This window comes from Ursus americanus, chromosome 5, assembly GCF_024610735.1.
Source record: "Ursus americanus isolate L20-20 chromosome 5, mUrsAme1.1.p, whole genome shotgun sequence".
NCBI classification, from domain to species: domain Eukaryota; kingdom Metazoa; phylum Chordata; class Mammalia; order Carnivora; family Ursidae; genus Ursus; species Ursus americanus.
This window is the reverse complement of record NC_142131.1, coordinates 66165364-66185947: the sequence shown is the minus strand read 5'-3', so window position 1 is coordinate 66185947 and position 20584 is coordinate 66165364. Positions and strand designations below refer to the sequence as shown.

The 20584-nt window shown below is 46.2% G+C and overlaps 1 protein-coding gene across 5 annotated transcripts in view; it reads right to left on the bottom strand.

The window, feature by feature from the left end:
- The window catches only part of ZNF608 (zinc finger protein 608), a 135571-nt gene that overhangs the window by 75124 nt on the left and 39863 nt on the right, over window positions 1–20584 (bottom strand). For all 5 annotated transcript variants that reach the window (XM_045794830.2, XM_045794833.2, XM_045794829.2 and 2 more), the window contains one exon: window positions 9625–9880. In XM_045794830.2, the coding sequence (XP_045650786.2) occupies window positions 9625–9880 (256 nt within the window). The remainder of the gene's footprint in view (window positions 1–9624; window positions 9881–20584) is intronic.

Sequence of the window (20584 nt, the reverse complement as noted above, 5' to 3'; positions counted from 1 at the left end):
ACAAGTGAGTCCCTGAAGAGCTGGCAGGAGACCAGTGGCCCACGGAGCCGAAGGAACATGTGGCATTGCCTCTGACGGACGGGAAGGGCTTGGCCATTTCTGCTCTTGTTATGAAATATGCAGTCAAAAACAACATTTTGGGTATTTGTGTAAAAATATTTGGTGAATATTAAATTCAAAAAAACATCTCACTCTATAAGCCGAATTAAGTTCCCACATTTCAGTCAAAACCTCAAACTGACAAGCAAATGTTTATTTGCCTTTTAGCATATTTTTAAAATAATTGGTTCTATTCATACACACCCGTGCGCACGCATGCACACACACACAGACTTAAAAACTAGGAAAGGCTGATCACGGGAGGTACACACTTACACACTGGAAACCCAGAAAGGACACACAGCCATTTTATTCAGGTTGCCTGTGCCTCAATTTCTCCACCAGAGTAACAGACTCATGATGGGAGTCTTCCACATAAACGAGAAGAGGCTAATTAGATGATGTTGGCAGAGCCACGTAGAGTTCCCCGGGCAAAAGCGTTCGATTGTTGAGACATGCCAGATGTGTCGTGTAAAGAAAGCCGCCGCACTTCTAACGCCCAAGGAATGAAAACACTACGATGAAAACACATACTCGAGTCAGAAGGCTTCATTTGAAATGAAGACCATACATGGGTGGGGCATGTTTATAACTGTCCCATTTCCTATTCACTTACAAGCAATTATCGAATGGGCGCCAAGGGGCCGGCCTAACCCCCATCACGTCTTGGGTCTTCTCTGATGGTGTTAAACCAGACTTGGCTCGATGCTCTGTAATTGTGCCCACGAGCCTAATTCCTCAACCTTCTTTGCTGAGAATGCTTTTTGCAACCTCTGACAGGCCTTCCCTGTGTCACAGCTTACTTTCCTTTTAGCCAATGGTATTTGAGGACAGAAGGGCTGGGGAAGGGTACATGTGAGAGCGCTTTAGTAGACACCATTTTCAAAAGGACCTGGACAGTCCCCGTGGTGGCAGCGACAGAGGGCAGCAGCGAGGGAAGAGGCTAGGGGAAAAGGGTGGACGCTTGGGGCGGGGACACCAAATGATACATTATCAACAAATCACAAGTGCAAAGGTTTTCTGTAAAGATCCCTCCTTAGTCTGTCCTTATTCTGAAGGAACAGAACCCAAAATATGTTTGCAGAGACAGAAACAGGAGTGGCTGAGACCGCTCCTCGTTCAGAATGGATGCCTGACAGACCAATTTTTGCCCCTGGGTGTTTGAATGCCTCATACCTGGAAGTCAAGTACAATTTACCAGTATTACATTTCGGGAAAGCAAGGAAGCAATCAACAGGTATTCCAGTGTGTTAAAAATGTTTGTGTCCTTTGGGGCGCCTGGGCGGCGCAGTCGTTAAGCGTCTGCCTTCAGCTCAGGGTGTGATCCCGGCGTTATGGGATCGAGCCCCACATCAGGCTCCTCCGCTATGAGCCTGCTTCTTCCTCTCCCACTCCCCCTGCTTGTGTTCCCTCTCTCGCTGGCTGTCTCTATCTCTGACGAATAAACAAAATCTTTAAAAAAAAAAAAAAAAAAGTTTGTGTCCTTTGACTGGGTGATTGTGTCTTGAAAGCTCACCCTAGAATAGTAACTGCAAATTCATAAAACAGTACAAACACTTCATGTAGTGTGATATTATTTAAGAAGCTGAAGGCAATGTAAATATCCAGCCTTAGAGGAATCTGAATCAAATTTGCATCCATTCCATAAAATGTTTTATATCAACAGAAAATGCATCTTTAGAAAATGTTTTAATAACATCAGAAATGCTTATGTTTTAATGTTACAATTAAAAGAAAAAGCAGTATTCAAAACCCTATCTACCAAATGCTGTCAACTACGTTTAAAAAAAATGTGTATTTAAAAAGCAAAAAAAAGAAGTAAACCAACAAATTAAAGTGGATGCCTGAATAGGGAGATTATAGATGATGGTTTTTTCTTCTACCTTTTAGGTGTTTTCTGCCCCGCGGATATCCTCAAATGGCCAGGTATTTCTTCTATCATCAGAAGATTAAAACCATATTGAGGATACCAATGACAGAAGGGAAAAAACAAACCAAATTATCGTTTCCCCGTTTTGGAGACTGGTCTAGGAAGAGCAAGGCTGGGAGGTGAATTTTAATACGGCGTCATCAGATTTTATAATGGCTCCCCCCCACACCAAAAAAAAAAAATCAGCAACAAAGTAGATTTCTGGAGCAGTATTTTCCAGATTGTCTAGGCCAAACTTAATTCAAAAGTAACATATTCTTGACTAGAAAGCTATACTACGCAAACTTAAACAGGTATCAAGACCATATCACTTTGTTCCGCAAATTTATTCAACATTCAACAAATATGTATGGCACACTGACGCTGTGCCAGGCACTGGGGATCCAACAGTGAACAAAACAGATGGGATCTGTGGACTAAGGAAGCTTCCAGCTTAGTGGGGCAGAAAGGGATGGTTTGTATACATCAACCCAGCTGAAGCTGATTCACTTACTCCTGCCAAAATCAGATGCGAGCACTATAAAGAATTTCCTATCATTCTGGGCTTAAAAATAAAATAAAGTAAAAACTCCAATTATTATGTCACATCGTACTCCCTCTTTCCAAAGCACGCCTCGTGAAATACACAGGACCTTGTGCGGAGTGGAAATTCCAGGACTAGGTGTGAAGAGTGAGGGCTCCGCACGCCCAACGAGGTGTGCCACCTTGCACAGGTAAATCCCTTTCTAAGTCTCCTTCGTAAAACTACGGACGGTAACAGTTTACTTTGGATTGTGTTCTAGGGATTAAAGGAAATTATTACCTGGCAAGCAAGTCCAGCACAAGGCCCGGTACAAACACTCAACAAATCAACCCTTTCTCTCATCCATAAAATACACATAAAAACCATGAAGAGTCGAAGACAAAGATGCATCAGGTCAATGAAATGGGGCTTGCGGTAAGTAAGCGGTAGTGACTACGAAGGGGTACAGGGTTTCTTTCGGATCATAAAAATGTTCTAAAATTTACTGTGATGATGGTTGGAGGACTCTTCACACATTAAAAGATACCCACTGAATTATATACTTTAAATGGGTAGACTGCATGCTGTGTGAATTATATCTCAATAAAGATGCTATAAAAAATCTATTTAAAAGTCAATGAAATACTTTTAATCAATATGCCCAGGTGGGCCAAAAGCTATTCTTTGTGGAGGGTATCTCCACCCTGTAATTAGAAAATATATCTTCAGTTCATGGTCACTGGAATAGTAAGACGTCTTCAAGATTTTCTTACCAACTTCTTTATAGGGAAAAGATAAGCAAGGGAGGACAATGCTATACACACGAATCTTGTATGACAACTTCTTAAATCTTTTACTATACTCAAGTCCAAAGAAAAGTTTAGCCCTACTCACAGAGTTCAGCTACAATGTCAACCAACCAAAAGGGGTAATGACAAAAGGCCTTACCAGAGTGAGTTTAAAGCTGACTGCTTCATTCCTTAACACCTAAGGTCACCACCAAACTACACACACAAATGACACAAAAGAAAATGTTTGGTCCAAAAACATGAAGCTGAACCCTACCTAAGAGCAGCTTATTTATTTCACACTGACAGGCAGTGATGTGACTATGGTATTGCTTTCCAGCAAACACACCATCACTCACCATATGCAAATGGTGGCCCCATCAGGAAAGCCTACAACCCGTAAGTCCAAGAGGAAAGCAAACCCAGGAAGACCACCCAGCCAAGCCCTCTCTTGGTCCCTTCCTCATACTCTCCCTTCATTCACAGATCTTTATGGACTACACATTATGAACACCTGGCCTCCATTTTTAATTTGTGATTTTTCTGTGAAACTGGTAACAGGAGTTTCCATAATCTTAAAAAACCAAATACTTTGATGTGTTTTATAATTATGTATAATATATATCCTTAAGCCAGGTTTATTTTATTAAAAACAAAAACAAAAAAAACAGAAACCCTTCACCATTGTACCCAGAATAATCAGCGGTAACCAAGATGGTATACGGTCCAGCAACTATACAAATATGGTTTTCTGCTTGGGCTGACTTCTTTTTTTTTTTTTTTTTTTTAAGATTTTTTATTTATTTATTCGACAGAGATAGAGACAGCCAGCAAGAGAGGGAACACAAGCAGGGAGAGTGGGAGAGGAAGAAGCAGGCTCATAGTGGAGGAGCCTGATGTGGGGCTCGATCCCATAACGCCAGGATCACGCCCTGAGCCGAAGTCAGACGCTTAACCGCTGTGCCACCCAGGCGCCCCTGCTTGGGTTGACTTCTGCATGTAAAAATAGGCGGTTTTTGTGCACTTTGGAAGGCCCATCCTTTGAGCTGCTCTGCCACCAATGGTGACAAATGTCAACTTTTCAGGGCAACCACCACTGCAAGACTGCCCAGGAGAGGGAGGGTCAAGTTTATGGCCAAAGCACAGAGTGGCACTAACCAGTAGTTCTTCCAGCCCTCTGAACCTCTGTGAGTTCACGCTGAAGATCAAGGCCGGATGCTCGTTCTTACTAGCACCCTGATTAACCGACTACGCTCACCTGCTCATAGACCGGGGAGGGGGGGCTGATTTACCTCCACTTAGCGCGTTACGGATAAGAGGGGCATGCTCGTTAGCAATCTTCAAGTTCCCCTGACTGCAGTTACAATCATCACTGCTGTGGCGGGTAACAAAATGCAGAAGCGAAAGTGGACATCTTACCTTGTGAGTCAAAGCTGAATTTATGAAATCACTGGGAAATACCTCAAGAAGTAATAACATTTCACTTAGTAAAAAAAAAGTATTGCACCAATTCCATGCTCAGACACCGAAAACACAAAGTGAGCCTGGATTCATATTTAATCTCTTCTCAAATCAAAATTGAAAATGAAAGCTCTATTTCCAGTAAGAAGTTAGGCAAGTCAATACCACAGCCAGGCTAACAATACCGTATGTCAGATCCGCCGTCAATTTATAGAGATCATTTGCCTTTTAATGAATGAACTTGAAACCCCCTCTACCGCACAGGAGAAGCAGAAGACTTCAAGAGCGTCTCCGGGGGTTGAAAGAGAATCATTTACTTCCCCCCTATTCATTCCCTTTAAAACATTAATTCCCAAGATCGCAGTTCTTGGAAAACACACAGAACCTCCGATGAAGAACCTCATACAAAGAACCATTCTTCCTCTTACACCAGGTGGTAAGTCGTCTCTAAAAAAACCACACTTACTTTCATAAGCTGCCATTTGCATTTTCACCGTCCCCTCTGAAACCTCCCAGTAATGCTGCGAGTACAATCCTTTTCATTTGCTACTTTATTAACTTTCTTTAATACTCTGCGTTTCTGAGCTGTTTCAAAAATAATTCAGCAGAGACCCCCAGGGAAATGAAGCTTCCATGCCTGGCTCAATGGAGAATCAGATAGTAAGGTGCACCCCGTCATATTAATAAATTAGGAAGAGTAGTACCAATTAGTTGTTCATTAAGCCCCAAACCCTCTGTGAAGTCCAGGTTCAGGATCGAACGCTGGACCGTCTTTCTCACCAGGACGGTGATTGAACAATGATGCTCACCTGCCACCCTAGAGCACTGGGACAGATACTACCTATCCCAGGAAGTAAACAGGGCAGGGGTGTCTGTCCATTTTACACCCAAGAAAATGAGACAACAGCACAGTGACTTCCTCAAAGGGAAAAGGTAAAGCAGCTTGCAGAGGGTTAGGACATCCCCTCTTTCCCCTGCGACTGGGGTTCTCAACCTTGTTTGCACATCAGAATCCCCTGGGGAGCTTTGGAAAAAAAAAAACACCAACGCCAGGTCACCCAACCAGACCAAACTGCCATCCCAGACCAAGTAAACGCCTGGAAGTGGTGCCTGGGCATGTTTTTTAAACTCTCCAGGTGATTCAAAGGCACAGAGCTGAGAACCCCAGTCCTATAACCTATACATGTTTTAAAGGCCAAAGTAAATGACAGCTGTAACAACGAAGTATGTCCTCAAGTAAATATGATTTAATAAAAACCCAAAGGAAAATACACTCGTAAGCTCTAAAATGCCAAGTTCAACATGTACGTATTTACACATTCTGCTGTACCCACCATGTTTTTTCTGGGTTTGTCTCCCTCACCCCCAACCCCCAAAAGAGCAAATTTCCAAACAAATAACTATACAAAGGCATGTGCGTCCCAAATGTCAGGAATGAGATGCTAAGGAAATTCCTTCCAACATCTGAGAGCAATTTTGCACAAGACGTCACTGCTCCTATGCACTCACCTTAAAGAAGAGAGAGCAGAGTAGAAGAGCTAAACATCCAAATGCGGTAATAGTTTTTCTCTCCTATGAAGCGCACTCCGAAACCCACTAATTATTTCCAGAGTGAACTTCTCTCGTAACATGTTACTCCTGAGGACACTCTGGTCCTCAGGCAACCAGGACTCCACGTCCTGGCAGCGACACTAAAGGCAAAGTCTTTTTGGACTTTTCTGGACTTTTTCCACATGAGGAATTCCAAGCACAAGAAGCAATTAGTATTTAGTGGGGATTTCATACTGCTGTCTTGCTGGTGCCCACTACCTTTCAAAACAAATCATGAGAACGCTCAATATTCCCCCAAAGACTGCAGAGAGGAGCTCCTGAAATTTCTGGGATCTTAACCCAGACACACACACCCCCCCATGAATGCACATAACAAATCAGGTTTGTGAAAACCACTACCAGGTATACAATCACCTCAAAATGAAAATACCAGGGAAGACATTTTTTTCAACTCCGTCTCCAGGAAGTTAATCACAAGCAACTGGTACTTCCTAAGGGCCCGATCTGAAGCTTGTCGTTAGCGCAACCCCACAGCAGAAAACGACTGCGGCTTCCCTTCCCCTCCCCTTCTTCCCAAACCCATCCCTTTGCGCTCCGCCACATAACTGGCTCCAAATGTGTTTGTTCTGCTTCTCTCTTTGTTTTTCCCCAAAGGGAAAAATTAATGGTCAAGTGGGTTTAATTTTTAAATTGGTACAAGAGCTTTAAACACACTGTACTGGAGGAAAAAAAATGCAAATGGAACACTCTTGAAAATGGTTGCACATGAAACACACATCTTACGACCCGCGCCTTTGCGAAGGCGGGTTCTCGAATTCTGTGGAGGTCGGGAGTTGAGTTTATTCAGCAAGAATAACTCTATTAAGAGCTCTGGCTCCTTCTTGTCACCACAGTCAACATCCACACATTCCAAGTCCTGGAAACTGTGAGGCGGTAAAAAGGCTGGAGCTGCAGAAGGCTCCAGTCCTGCGTCTGCAAAGCACCCAAAGCGGCCAGTGCACCCCACCCCATGGGGGTGGGGGACACACCCACGGGACTCGGGGATCACAGCACACGGAGGCAGGTACACGGACTCGGGAGGCGGACCACTCAGAGAACACGGCGCTACTCTCGAGATGGTACGTGCATCGGGACCAAACAAGGAAGAAAAGAACGTACCAGTGACCCTGATAATACCACTGAGCTCTTTCACTGACGGCCCCCAGTTACTACAGTTGCTGAATACAACATTTTCTTTTTCCTAAGTAACCCCGTCTTTCATTAGCAGCTCAGGTTCAAGTCAAAACCCAGCCGACTTTCAAGCCAAGTGAACGACTTACAGGCGTTCCAGAAAGTTTGTAGCTAATTTTACAACATCTGCCACCCAGTGAGGTTACACGGCAGGCACCCGGTCCTGTCTGACACAGGAATAAGTAAAATTGTGACAAGCAGTGAAGCGGAGGGCGCTAAGTCGTAGCTGAGACAGAAGTGCGAGGTGCCCCTTCACCCAGAAGAGCACAGGGTTCAAGTGCAAGAAAATCTTTCTTCTGAGCTGATGCAAATTCAATCTTAGCCTTTCCAAATCTTTTTCTGTTCTACCACCTTAGTAACGTCTTGATTCCGTCTCTATACTTTTCTCCCCAAGATACCAGTCGGACACCCTCAGCCACCACTTCTGCTCTCGGGAAAACCTGAGAAGGACCAAGTGTGGAGAACCCAAGGAGAGACAACAGGGCAGAAGACTGCGCCCCACGTGCGCCCCACCCCTTGCACTGGAGGGCATCTCAACAGACAAGCCAGAGACGAAAATGTGAATTCCAGCTCCTCTTCCCCCAATTCCTCCCAATCTGGCTGCATCGCGCTGTTAAAGGTACAAAGAGGACGCAAGACACCCCACCCCCCCCAACCCCAAACACCAGACATTTCTAAAGCCAAAAGCGAATGTGAACTATCACTTTGGGTTGAGACACAAAAGAGCTCTTCCTCTCTGCTCTTTTCATTCACCTTCTCTGGTTCCTTCTTCTGTAACGATTTTTCCTTACTGATGGTACCTATGAAATTTTGTTTCCAAATACAAAATATATCTTTCAACAGTATACTTAACGCAATATGCAGAATTCAAAGATTTTCCTATGGTTTTTTGCTTGTCTACCTTGGGACAGCGTGCGCTGTTTTCCGCCTTCTGACAATTACGCTGAGACGATCTGTCATCTGATTTTCATCTTTTTATGTATTTTGCTCTCCTGGGAGTTGCAGCCCTCCATTTCCCCCCTTGATACAGAGGGACCTAAACAGCAATTCTGAGTCTCAGCCCTTTCTAGTTACGCTCCTCCTTACCCTTACGCCTCTCCCAGCGGGCCATGATACCGACGCCTGTCCTCTTCCTTATCCTTGGCCAACCTCGCTTGGAGGGAAAGAAAGGGTTCTTCACTTTCCTTTGTTCGCCTGGGGCTCATTTCTTCCTCATTTTCTCTACTCCTCTCATTCCCCAGTGAGCAATGCAGGGCTCTCCTTGCTATTTGGTTTTTAATTACCCGTGGGCCTCTAAGGTCAATGACATCTGAAAGACACTGGACCAGGTAATCGTGCGCTATGAGATGTGGCCGGCCAGGGTTCGGATCCACGGTAGGTATGGTATACGCCACATTTACATTTCTAAGAGCAGTGGCAGATTAATCCTAACCCATTTCTCCTGTGACTGTTGGATTACCCTGGCCAGGTAGGCTGCTGAGCTAAGGGGCAGGGAAGGCGCCATGTCGCCAGTCACAGAAATGAGTGGTTCAGCTGGGGCTTAAGCTTCTGACCTTGGGCTTCGTTATTAGCTCAGAGCACCAAGCAGCCACAGCCATACCAGGGCCACGGCCCCCGCTAAATGCAAGAAACAGAGCTCAATTCAGCAGGTCAATTTAAACCTCAACAACCCATGTCAAGACAAATAAGACAACTATGTCCAGACAGACAGATCGGTTGGCACAACGAGAAGAAAGTGAACTTGAGATCCGTCTGTCTTCCTAATTTCCACGATCCCTCTCAGGGCCAAGGGGAACCATCACCCTGCTTCCCAGCCTTCCCACGCTAGCGCCTAAACGCAGAGCCATTCCACGGACACCTCATTCACCCTGAACGTAAAAGCACCCGTGAACAAGAAAAGAGAAACACCGTTCTTATTTCAACAGAAATCCAGACGGTCTAAAAAGCCCTCCTCTTCCTCTCCACGCGCCACCGGACAAAGTCCCCTCGCGGGGGGCGTACAGAAACACATACATCATGGGGAAGAGGGCACGGGGAAATAGAGAAAAGTAAAGTGTATTTACCTTCTTCTGTTTCATGCCACACGATCCCTTCCAAATTCACACTGGTCCCAGGTTCACAGGGCCCCAGGCACTCTGGCTCTGTCACTACTCCAACTTCACACGTATTGACACCCACGGAACGAGTCCGAACCAAAAGCTGTTCGACCGGTGCTGCAATATTGGATGAAGACGGGGGAAAGTAGGAGGGCAGAATCTGAGGCGTGAGGCTGCTGGAAATCGGTGGCGGCGGCGCTGGCACTGTAAACAGGGGGTCAACCTGAAAGACAGACAGGCTTACTGCAGTGGCGCTGCATTCTCGGAGCTGTTTGCAATGCAATCTGTTTACATCACTTCTAGAATACATCACCGTTCCAAATTCCATTTGCAATTATAATACACTTCCAGGGTTTGCATGGTGCCAAAAGATAAAGTTGAAGAGAAATGAGCATCTGATTTTTTTTTTTTTTTTCCCCATGCCAAACAAGGTCAACATCGGGGCTCTCGCTTCTGGAACGAGAGGCAGAACTTCAATGTCCTCATGTCACCGATGGACAATGGGTCAGCCTCAGGCAAGGTGCGTGAAATACGCTCTGCAAAATTAAGGCTCTTTCCCACCTGTAATGAAATCGTACCTCCAAAAGTACAATATTTTCCAAAGGAGGGGCTCCAATGAACACTGCAGATGCATCATTTGGACAGTTAAGCACAGGAGATGGACTAAAATTGTTTCCAAAGTACTTTATAAACCATAATGAATTAAATCACTGTGAAAATACATTAACTTACTCTGCTGAATATATAAAATACATAAACTTGATTATACACACTCAAACACATAAACTGGATATTATTAGCATGTATTAAGCATCAACTCTTAATTAAGTTTTCTACTGCAAAGTTTAGCAGAATTCATATAAATGGGGAAATAAACGCCATGTGCCCAACATCAACAGAAACAGAGTTTCTCCAACGCACAGGTCCTTTAGCGGCTCGACCTGGAAAGATCCGTGATGAATCTGCCCGAATCCTGGGATAACCCCCTCTAAATCCCGAGAAATAGGAATGACAGCCAATGTAAGAGCTTACAGTGCAGTGGTATCTCGTCTGCACCCCTATCCTGGAGAACAGGAAAGGAGATCTTCACCACGAAGTGTCCAGGAGCCTGGCCACAATGAAACCAAAGGCTATGCCCATACTACGCAGGTCGATCGCCAGCCCACCCAGTCCTTCGTCAGACCCATTTTAAGCACTATTATGACTGTTAGAGAAGAGCTGGGGCCCTGCTGACAGGTGGTCAAACGCAAAAGAGCCAAACACAAAGCCCATCCGCACTGTGACTCCACATTCGCTATGTCCCCTGTGGGACACACAGAGAGCGCCTACCTAGAAGGGAGGACTCCTTGCACACGCTAGCAGCTGGGCTAACGAGTCGTATGTGTGAAAAAGGACACATAGAAGTTTCTTCTGGCAAAACGCCACCTTAGTCTGTGGTTCCTGTATCCCAATTAACCTTCGTAAGAAATCAACACTTGGCTAGAACAGGGTCTTTGTTGTTTACACACACACACACACACACACACACACACACACACACACACACACAGAATGCATTTCAAGATAAACTGTAAGAGGAAGTGTGCTCCTGGTTCAACAGCTGAAGCAGTCATCTGTGTGGGCTCCTTGTTCATGTGACTGTAGGAACTATTTCTACAGTTTGCCTTTCACAAAAATGATAAACTGACTTCACTTGCCTGACTGATCCAAGACAGCGAGAACAGCCCTTCACCCATCTGCATGGTAAAGAAACTTAATTTCCTGCTCTCAGGGCTGCCATAAAACTTCTTTCGCTCCACCCTTTGTATTGTTCTGAATTCTTGATCACAGAGCCCAAGAAAGAAAAGCATGTAACGGCCCCAAAACCCCAGATCTGGTGATTTATGCTTTCGCGTAAATGCAGCTTAATGCGGATCAGAGTTCACCCTGATAGTTCCTATTTTAAAACTGAGCTGACAAATGGAGAAAGGGGTACTCAGGAAGGAAATTCAAGTGAGGGGGGAAAAAACCCATGCCACCTTGTAGTCTTTACTACAGCCATAAGATTGCGTGAGATAAGAACCACTTTCCAGAATTTAAAAAAAAGGGGAGGGGAGGGCAAGGAAAATGATAAACTGGTTACTGTAGGTTATTATTTTTTTTTCCATGTTTGCCATCTTCTTAATTTGTATAGTTAGCTGTAAATTGACTATAATTGCTTGCTACATATATAAACGGAAAAGACAAAACAGAACAATATTCTCGAAATACTCTTTATATCCCTTGATCGACAGCCTACGTTAATTCCAAGAGAATAAACACGGCTTCGGTTGGATAAACAACAAAATGGGATGAAAGAAAAGGAGGTAAAGCATCCAAGAGCGCATTAATTCCTCGATTTGCGAGATCGGGATACAATGAGGCAAAGCCTACGATACCAAGTTATAAGGACAGGGCGTTGGACACTAGGATTTTGGCTCCAACTCTGACACTAATTAGCTTGTGACTTTGGGGAGGCACCTAACCTCTGCTGAACACCATTTTCCTCAACTGCAAAATGTAATCTCCAGCCTTCTACTGATAACAAATCCTATCACAACAGAATCTCTGGACTAAATCTCTATTTCAATATAACTCCAACTCTGAATATCTGCAAAGGCACACATGCACAGACACACACACACACACACACACACACAGCCCTACTATTTGGGATATTTAAGAGAATCCAAACATCAAATTTCTAAAGAATCTAGAAGGCTTGAGGGGAGAGGCCATGGTACCCTGGGCCTACCACCAAGTGAACTGTGCTTATTTCTGTCCACACAATCCAAATGTGCAATGGTAAGAGCCTCGTCACAGCACTTACAGAGGGGACCTTGGAGCCTTGTCCCCACACGTGTTAAAACAAGAAGCTAAGGTTCAGAGAATTTGACTATAAATATGAACTAATCATAAACAGTCCCCCCAAAGCGATAATAGGCTAACACTCTTAAACTCGATAGGAAAACTCAATAGGTAATACAGTGAAGACGTTCAACTCTTTGACTTACATAATGAACTTCTGGTTTTCCCATGACACTGGCTTCCTCAAGAGAGCCCACAAGTTGCCATTCCTACAGGTACGTACAGAAATGTCACTACCAGTGAGAGAAGAAAGGGGAACTCTTTTCCCTTGGGATTTCAGAATTTGGAGTGAAGAACAAAGACCATCCATGGGGTCTCCCGGGAACCCCTCTTCCCCAGAGGTCGCCAATCACAGAGGAGGGTAGGCAATTACAGCCGCCCCCAAACATGTATTAGTTGGTAGGTTTGCTACTTCCTAAAACGTGACGATTTTCTGCCAACACAAAAATGAGGGAAAAGTCTGAATGCCTACTAGCTCTTAAAATAATAATTAGATAATGTGCTGGGCCAGGCCCACAAGCCTCATGGCATCAACCGACAGGGCTGAGCCTCCCTTCAGCCTGGCGGTGACCTGCCGGGCTGCAGGCCGCTGACTGTGCATTTCCAGCTGTTCCCCCCATCCCCTGAGACAATCACAGAATGTTCTACCTCGAAGACCTCCTAGCCCAACCTCCTCCTGTTAGAGAGAAAAGTGGCCCATATTTGCACGAGGGCAAGAAGCTATCTCTGGTGGCAGCCCAAATGAGTAGAAAGCAGCAGTGCCCTAGAAGCAGAAATGGGACAGCAGGAGTTCAAATACACACTAGGAGACAAGACAGAGGTGGAAGGGAGACAATTCAGTGTCGCTAATTCTGCCAGTGAACGCCCCCCTACAGGAGGTCTCAGTTCTCTTGTGAATCTTACGGCGTCCAACACAAAGCCACAAGCGCCATATGTGAAGCGGGGGCCTGGAGGGATTTTCAGTAGTGTTTTTACCTCTTACAAAAGATCAACTCCACTGCACCCTGATTTCCAGGTCACTGATCTGTAAGACGGAACCGTAACTCTTCAACCGATGAGGCTCGGTTGAACTCCCTAACAGTCCCTTGTACCTGGTAGTGGTGGATCTCAGGTTCAAATCCTGACCCCTCCCCGCCCCCCCCCCCGTACCTGCTGTGGGGGCCCCTGAGCAAGTCACCTAACTACTCTGAGGCTCAATGTTTGCATCTAAGAAATGGGAGTAGGATCAACAATTACGCCCAATGGGTCAGAGGGAAGACTCAGGGATATAACTCATACAGAGTGAAGGTTCAGCAAAGTGCTTAGCTCAGTAAATGCTGGCTTTGAGAAAGGGGGGGAAAAAAAGTCCCTGGTCTGATATTACAGTTCTCTAACCCTGCCTGCAACCTTACAAAGCTCCTTTTTATATCCTACTATATTTAACATAAATCTATAATCCCCTCCAAATACATGGTTAAGTGCAGTGAAAGTGTGTTCAAAGTAAGAAAAAGGGCTTAACCCTGAGCAGCTCAGCCCGGGGAAATTCTGCTCCTTTCATACATGGGCGTCTGGCAGCAGTCGACCTAGCTTAATACCCCCCCCCACTTACCCCCCCCAATTTTACAGCACATCCTGGTGAGTCCTACGCCTCTACAAAAGCTCCTTCTACCCATCTCTGGTTGCGCCTCTTTTTTCACGCACCGCTGCTCTCCCAAAAGCCACCTGTGAGTTGAGCACACATCCACCCCATAAACAGTTACTACGCACCTGCGGTGTGCCAGGCACGGGGCAGCGTGCTCGCGCCCCAAGAGCAGCTCAAAGCCAAGCAGCTCCCTGCTCTCCTGGCCTTCCTGCCTCATCAGCAAGACCGGGGCCCTCATCACATAATCCTACAAATACAGCCAAACTACACAAAGGGGCCTGAGTGGAAGACAGTGGGGTAGGGCGTCCGTCTTCCAAACTGGAATCCCAGCTCTACCTCAGGCGACACGACCTCTGGGCGAGTCACCTGATCTGCCTGGGCCGCCATGGCTTCATCTGTAGAATGGAAATAATGAGATCAGACAAACAACCTGAGCTCAGCTCCCCGTACAGAGTAACACTCCACAAATACGAGCGATTGCCACTGTCAATATGATTATTGGGATTACAAATCTACTTGAGACCTGAACTAAAAAGAAATCAATAGGTGGTCTGGCCCTTCAAGGCCAGATACCAGGATGTACTACATTTAAAGGCAATTCATGGGAGGCAATTATGAATACCCTTGGGGCGTGGGGGGTGGGCAAAGAACGCTCAAACAGTACTCATTAGATAGTCCACGTTAAAAAAAAAAATCAGCGGGGAATTATTAGTCTAGTACTACTAACATCTACAATACAAGATCGTCATAGAGAACTAGCCAGTCTGAGCAACGGTTCCTTTGTCAAAGCTCTTTTCTGTCATCTTGATGGGACACTGATGTAACCTATTACAGCCCCAGAAAAGAGAAGCAGGAAAGCAGCCATCTCCAGTGGGGGGGGTGGGGGGCATAAGTCTAACAGCTGGTGGTGGCAGCCTGTCAAACTGAGGAAAGTTAATGTCAGGAACAGACGCGCGGCAGTCTCTCACTGTTATTTTTGCATGATTATTCCCAGGTGTCGGTGCACGCTGAGCAGTAGCCCGGCTATTTATCACTCGAGAGCGAGCCTAAGAGCCCGGGAGTGGGGGGGAGCAGGGGCGGGAGAGAGAGGCGGGGAAGAAAAGGTTATTTACACAGATAGCGGCACTTAGTGCGTGTCATCAGAGGGCTGGGGGGCGGGGGGGAATCTGCGGAGAGAGAGTCTGGCAGTATTTTCTCAGTTCACCTTATTTCAAGGGCTTCCTGAGGGCTTTGGAAGGCTCCAAAGCTGGGAGTGGGCGCTTTGCTTCAGTCCAGCACCGCCGGTGTCAGCCAGTGATGGGTTCCAGGACTGGGGAAGTGACAGCCAACGAGGCAGGGTCGCCAGGGCAGGGCTGGGTCGCCAGGGCTCCTGCACCCCTGAGATCCAGCAAAGAGAGATGTGCAGCGGGATTCTGTGCAGCCAGAGAAAGGCCAGCCAAGGCCAGGGGGGCGCCGGCCTCGAGGGAAGATGGCCCTCCCACGCCCTGGGACCAGTCCCCACACCCTGATGGGGGAGCTTGCCCTGGGGTTTCCTCCAACCCTTGCAAAGATCGCCACGCTCATCTGGCTATTAACCCCCACCCCCCTCAATCCTGGGATTCTCAGATCAACAACCACTACAGTGGCCATGGTGTTTTATTCTGCTCAGTAAATATTTTTACCTTCTTGCGAGCGCCCTGGGGCACAATTACTTAATGCTCACGACATTGTCTCCGTATCGTGGTATTTGGCTGTTTTTACGAGATTGCCCACAGTTACCTCTTTCATTTCAAACGCATTAGACAGAGACTGTACTTCAAGTGGGGGAAATCACAGCTCTCTGAGGGCGACTACTGCCACAGTCCCAGTAGTCCGTCCCTTTGCATTTTCACCGCCCTTGGTGCCTGACATCGATGCTGCTTCGTTAGCAAAGCAAGGGAAGCTACAAAACTGTTTTTCCTTCGGCACAGATCTCTTCTCCAAAATGAACTGTCAAGGTTGAATTTCCACCCCTGATAGAGAAACCCGAACAGATGTACGTCCGTCCCTCCTAATTCTGGCTTTCCTAAACGTGGTAGAGAGTTTTCCTTTTGGAACCACGATCAAAGCAACTTCTCCCTTACAGTTTGTGTCTTAAACAACACAAGTGAGTTCTGGGTAATGGTCTACTGGGTCCGAGGCATCAGACACTCTTCATCTCCGTTACGGCTCCACATCCCCATTTTATGGGGGCGGACACCTCCATCTCTGAAATCTCGGAGGACAAACAATTTATTCAAGGCCAAACTTCTCCGATTTCAAAGTCCATGTAAAAATACAAATAGGGACAGCCACTGTTTAACCCCCTATTACATAAGGAGGGACTTAGACTGTAGGTTCTCTCTCAGTCCACTGTCGCAAGACTGTGAAGGCAAGTATTTACAGATGAGGAAAAGGAGACCTGGGGAAAGTAAGTAACTGCGGGAGGTCACTCGGGGTGGTGGCCAAGCCCAAACTGAAACCCACAGTAGGGTAAGAGGAAAAGCAAACTCTTCTAAACTGAAAATACAACACAAGATGGAAAGAGGCCTTCCTCCCAAGGTAATTCTGGACCCTTCTCTGTATGTTGGAAACCATACACCTGCATCACCTTTCATTGCCCACAGTTCAGAACGGTGCCTCTCAGGGCATCTAGGCAAATACTGCAATCCCTTCCAGAAAGTGCCTTGAACCCGAAGCTCAGGTTTGGTGTTGTTATTATTTGAAATCGTCCAATTCTAAAAGCAACCACATACAATGGCTGGGAATTATACCATTACTTTCACTCTCTCATTTCCAGATGTGAAGACCAGAGGCGGCCTAAATAAAAGGCCACAGGTTCACCTGCTGAAGTGCTTTCAAAGACTCAGCCCCGGACCTGGTAGGGTCTGACTGGGGGATGGACCAAGGCTCTGGTCTCTAGACAGCTGCTTCCATTTCCAACCATGCCAAAATCACCGAAGGCCAATCCAGGGTCTCTACATGGTGCTACCTGGGTGGTGCGGGGCAGCACCAGGAGGATATGACTGGGAGGGTGTCACCCCAGAAGTAGCCCTATGGGCAGATCACAAAGCAGAGAGACACAAAGGCCAGCAACACGTATAACACAGACTTCAAACAACAGCAAGGATTTTTCACTTCACTCTCTAGACACGACAGTTTTCAAAGCAAAACAGAAGGTACCAGAGTGCGCAAAGTATAATGAAACTACTCGATTCAGCATTTTAAATTTGTTCTTGTTTTGAAGCCAAATAGAATTTTCCCCCCACCCCCAGAAGGCCCTCAACTGTGTAGAGTTCCAGCACCATGGCGCCCGGGCAGGTGCAGGGGACACAAGGACTCCGTCCTGGAGGACGGACTCCACCAGACCATGTCAGGTGTCAACACACTGAACTTCCTCTGCGTTCTCTGCAAAAAACCTGTCTGACTGCTGAGCCAGATTCGTCTTCTGTTTTAAAAGTGCCGCTGACATTTTCCACTGCTCGGAGCGTGGGCTGTGCTTACAGCATGGCATGGCGCGACCAGTGTGTTCACATCTTGTCCATAAGGGTTCTCTGATTTTCTCTCATCCTGCCCATTTTCAGAGTTACTCGGATCACAAAAATAAGCCACAAAGAAAGGAGACCATCACAAAAGTACTAAAAAAAGAGAACGTCTATCTTCTTTTGTTAATTCTTTGCACGAGTTCCTTGCCTTTGCAGAAAACTGCATTCCTGAAGATTTCCACACAAATCCCATCCACATCGGTTAGACCTGGCTCCCAATCCCCTAGGAGTGGAAACAGCAGCTCAGTAATAAAACTCAGCATTTTTAACTGTGGATTTGGCTTACCATGGGTGCACCTACAGGACTAACCCAATCAATTTCAACACGCCTCAATAAGGAGTATTTTATCAGATAGTGACCGGCCTTACATGTCCACCTTTGCATGGTTCTAATTTCTCCTTGAAATTAGGTTGAAATTAGGGGAAGGTCACAGGCCTTTCGCTCTACTTGACACAGACATAATTTTAAGGGAAAAAAGAAGGGGTAAAAACGGAAAGAAAGGCTTATTTGGGGAAAAAATCACCTTATTCCTCTTCTCAACTAACAGCAATTCTTTTCTTTTGCCTTGTGTTAGGGAATCTCACCTGCAACCTGCTAAAACAGAGTATTTTCAATGAAAATTATAGGCATTTGAATTATAACTGCAATACACGCTCATCACAACAAATTCAAGAAAAAGGAAGTGCCTGAGTCACACTGGAGAGGTGAGATGCAGAGGGTCAAAATCCAGCTTCTCCAAAGCGTGGCGGGTCAGCCACAGAACGGGACAATTTTGACTCCCTGCCCAGGATACCCACCTTGGTACCAGTCACTCTCCTCTCCCCAAAATCAAACACTGCACATTTACATTCTTGTTTTTTTTTTCCTTAAAGATTTTTATTTAGAGTGAAAGCATGGGGGGGGGGAGCAGAGGGAGAGGGAGAAAGAAGCAGGGAGCGACCTGTTGGCTGAGTGGGGAGCCCGATGTGGGACTTGATCCCAGGACGCTGGGATCATGACCTGAGCAGAAGGCAGAGGCTTCACAGACTGAGCCGCCCAGGCGCCCTGCTCACTTCAATTCTTTATCACGGCTCTAAGAGGCACGGCATGAACATCTTGCCTCCCTTTCCTCCATATCTCCCAAATGCTGATCCAAAATACTGATCAATTTCAATAAATGAATGAAAGCTTTGAGATTTTAATTCCAGACTGAATCAAACTAGATGACTCAGGAAAGCTCTCCACGCTCTACCACAGAAATGGAAACATGAGAGAAATAACGAATCATAGAGCTCCTCCGGTCATCGACACACCCACCTCTCAAGGACACCTCAGAGATAGTCATATTCATTCTCATTTCGGTTCCACCTGCTCATTCCAAGTCTTAACAGGTAAGTTACTTCTCAGGGTCAGGAGCCAAACCAGAGGCTATTGGCTATCCCAGGGAGGGCCGCGCCGTGGCCTCTACCAAGTTCTGTACCCAAACTACAACTTTTCAAAGTTTCTTCTCACAAAGCCCCACACAAAAAGACCTGCTCCCAGGACCAGAATTCTGTTTCCCCTCCTGAGAACAAAGATTCTAGAAGCCAACAGATCATTCTCTAGGGAGACCTTTCTTCTACCAGGCTCTTATGCATCCTTCCAGAAATGTTATCCACATAAAAACATGTGGGGGGGGGATCACTTTTTATTTACTAGCCTTCTGCATGAATTTTAATATGAACAGGTAAATTCATAAATTTTTTTAAAAACCTAAACTTTTAATAAAAAGATGTTAAGCCATTCTACTTTATGATAAAAGTAAGCCAATGCCAGTGCAGAGGGCAGAGAGCATATGATTAAGACAATTATTTCAAGTCCTTGTGCAGAGGTCCTGAGATCAACAAGCCAAGGGTGGTATATGGTCTTCGTTTGCGTGACAGGAGGACCGTGTATTGAGCCCACGTCCTCCCCTTTATTAAGGCTGCTGCTTATTAAACCCACCTCCTTCTCAGAGAAGTCATTCCTTCATCGGACAAACTTTTGCCAGGGAACCACTGTGTACCCAGCACTGTGTACCCTAGCAGGGCTGCAGGAGCCCTGGAGGGCACCATGGCCACGGGGGAGACCAGCAGCAAGTGGACAGGGCTGAGGTGGCACACTGCGGCAGCCCCCCGGAAGGGGTGGAGCGCGTGATGATGGATCTTAAAGAAGTGCAGAGTGGAGCCTGGGGAGGGGACAGAAGAGGACAGAGCTGGGCCATTCTAGACACTACTGGCAGTGGGGTCAGAAAGACAGAAGTGAAGCAGGAAAAGCAGGCAGCTCATGAGGGCCCTGGATTAGGCTCAGAACTTGGGGGTTACTGTGGAGCTGGAAGCCAGTACTAAGGATGTAAATTATGGGCACGGGAGGCTCAGACTGCTCCCCTGCTAAAAAGCACATGGGTACTGTATGGTGACTAACATAATATAATAAAAAATCATTATTAAAAAAAAAAAAAAAAAGCACATGGGACATCGTGTAGGCAACAGAGGAGAGGGGAAGCTGGAGGAAGGAGGGCAGTTAGGAAGCCATGACAGTAGTCCAGGGAAGAGGTGGTGGCCGCGGTGGGGAGGGGAAGAGAGGACTGGAAGCACCCCCAAAAGTGAGAGCAGGGCATTAAGATCAGAGTGGTGGGGGAGGTATGGTGTCCAACATCCGGGAGCAGTCAAGAGAAGTCCGTGCCCACCCCTGAGGAGCTGGCCCTGGCCCACCCCCACCCCTCCCAGAAGAGCAAGACTACTAGCTTTTTAAAGGCGAGTGACTCTTAACCGAGCCCTTAATTTCAATTTAACAACAATTGGCCCGCACACAGTGTGACCCCAATGCCTCCTTGGAACCTTCTGTTTCAATCCAGCTGAAGAAAGTGAAAATTAATAA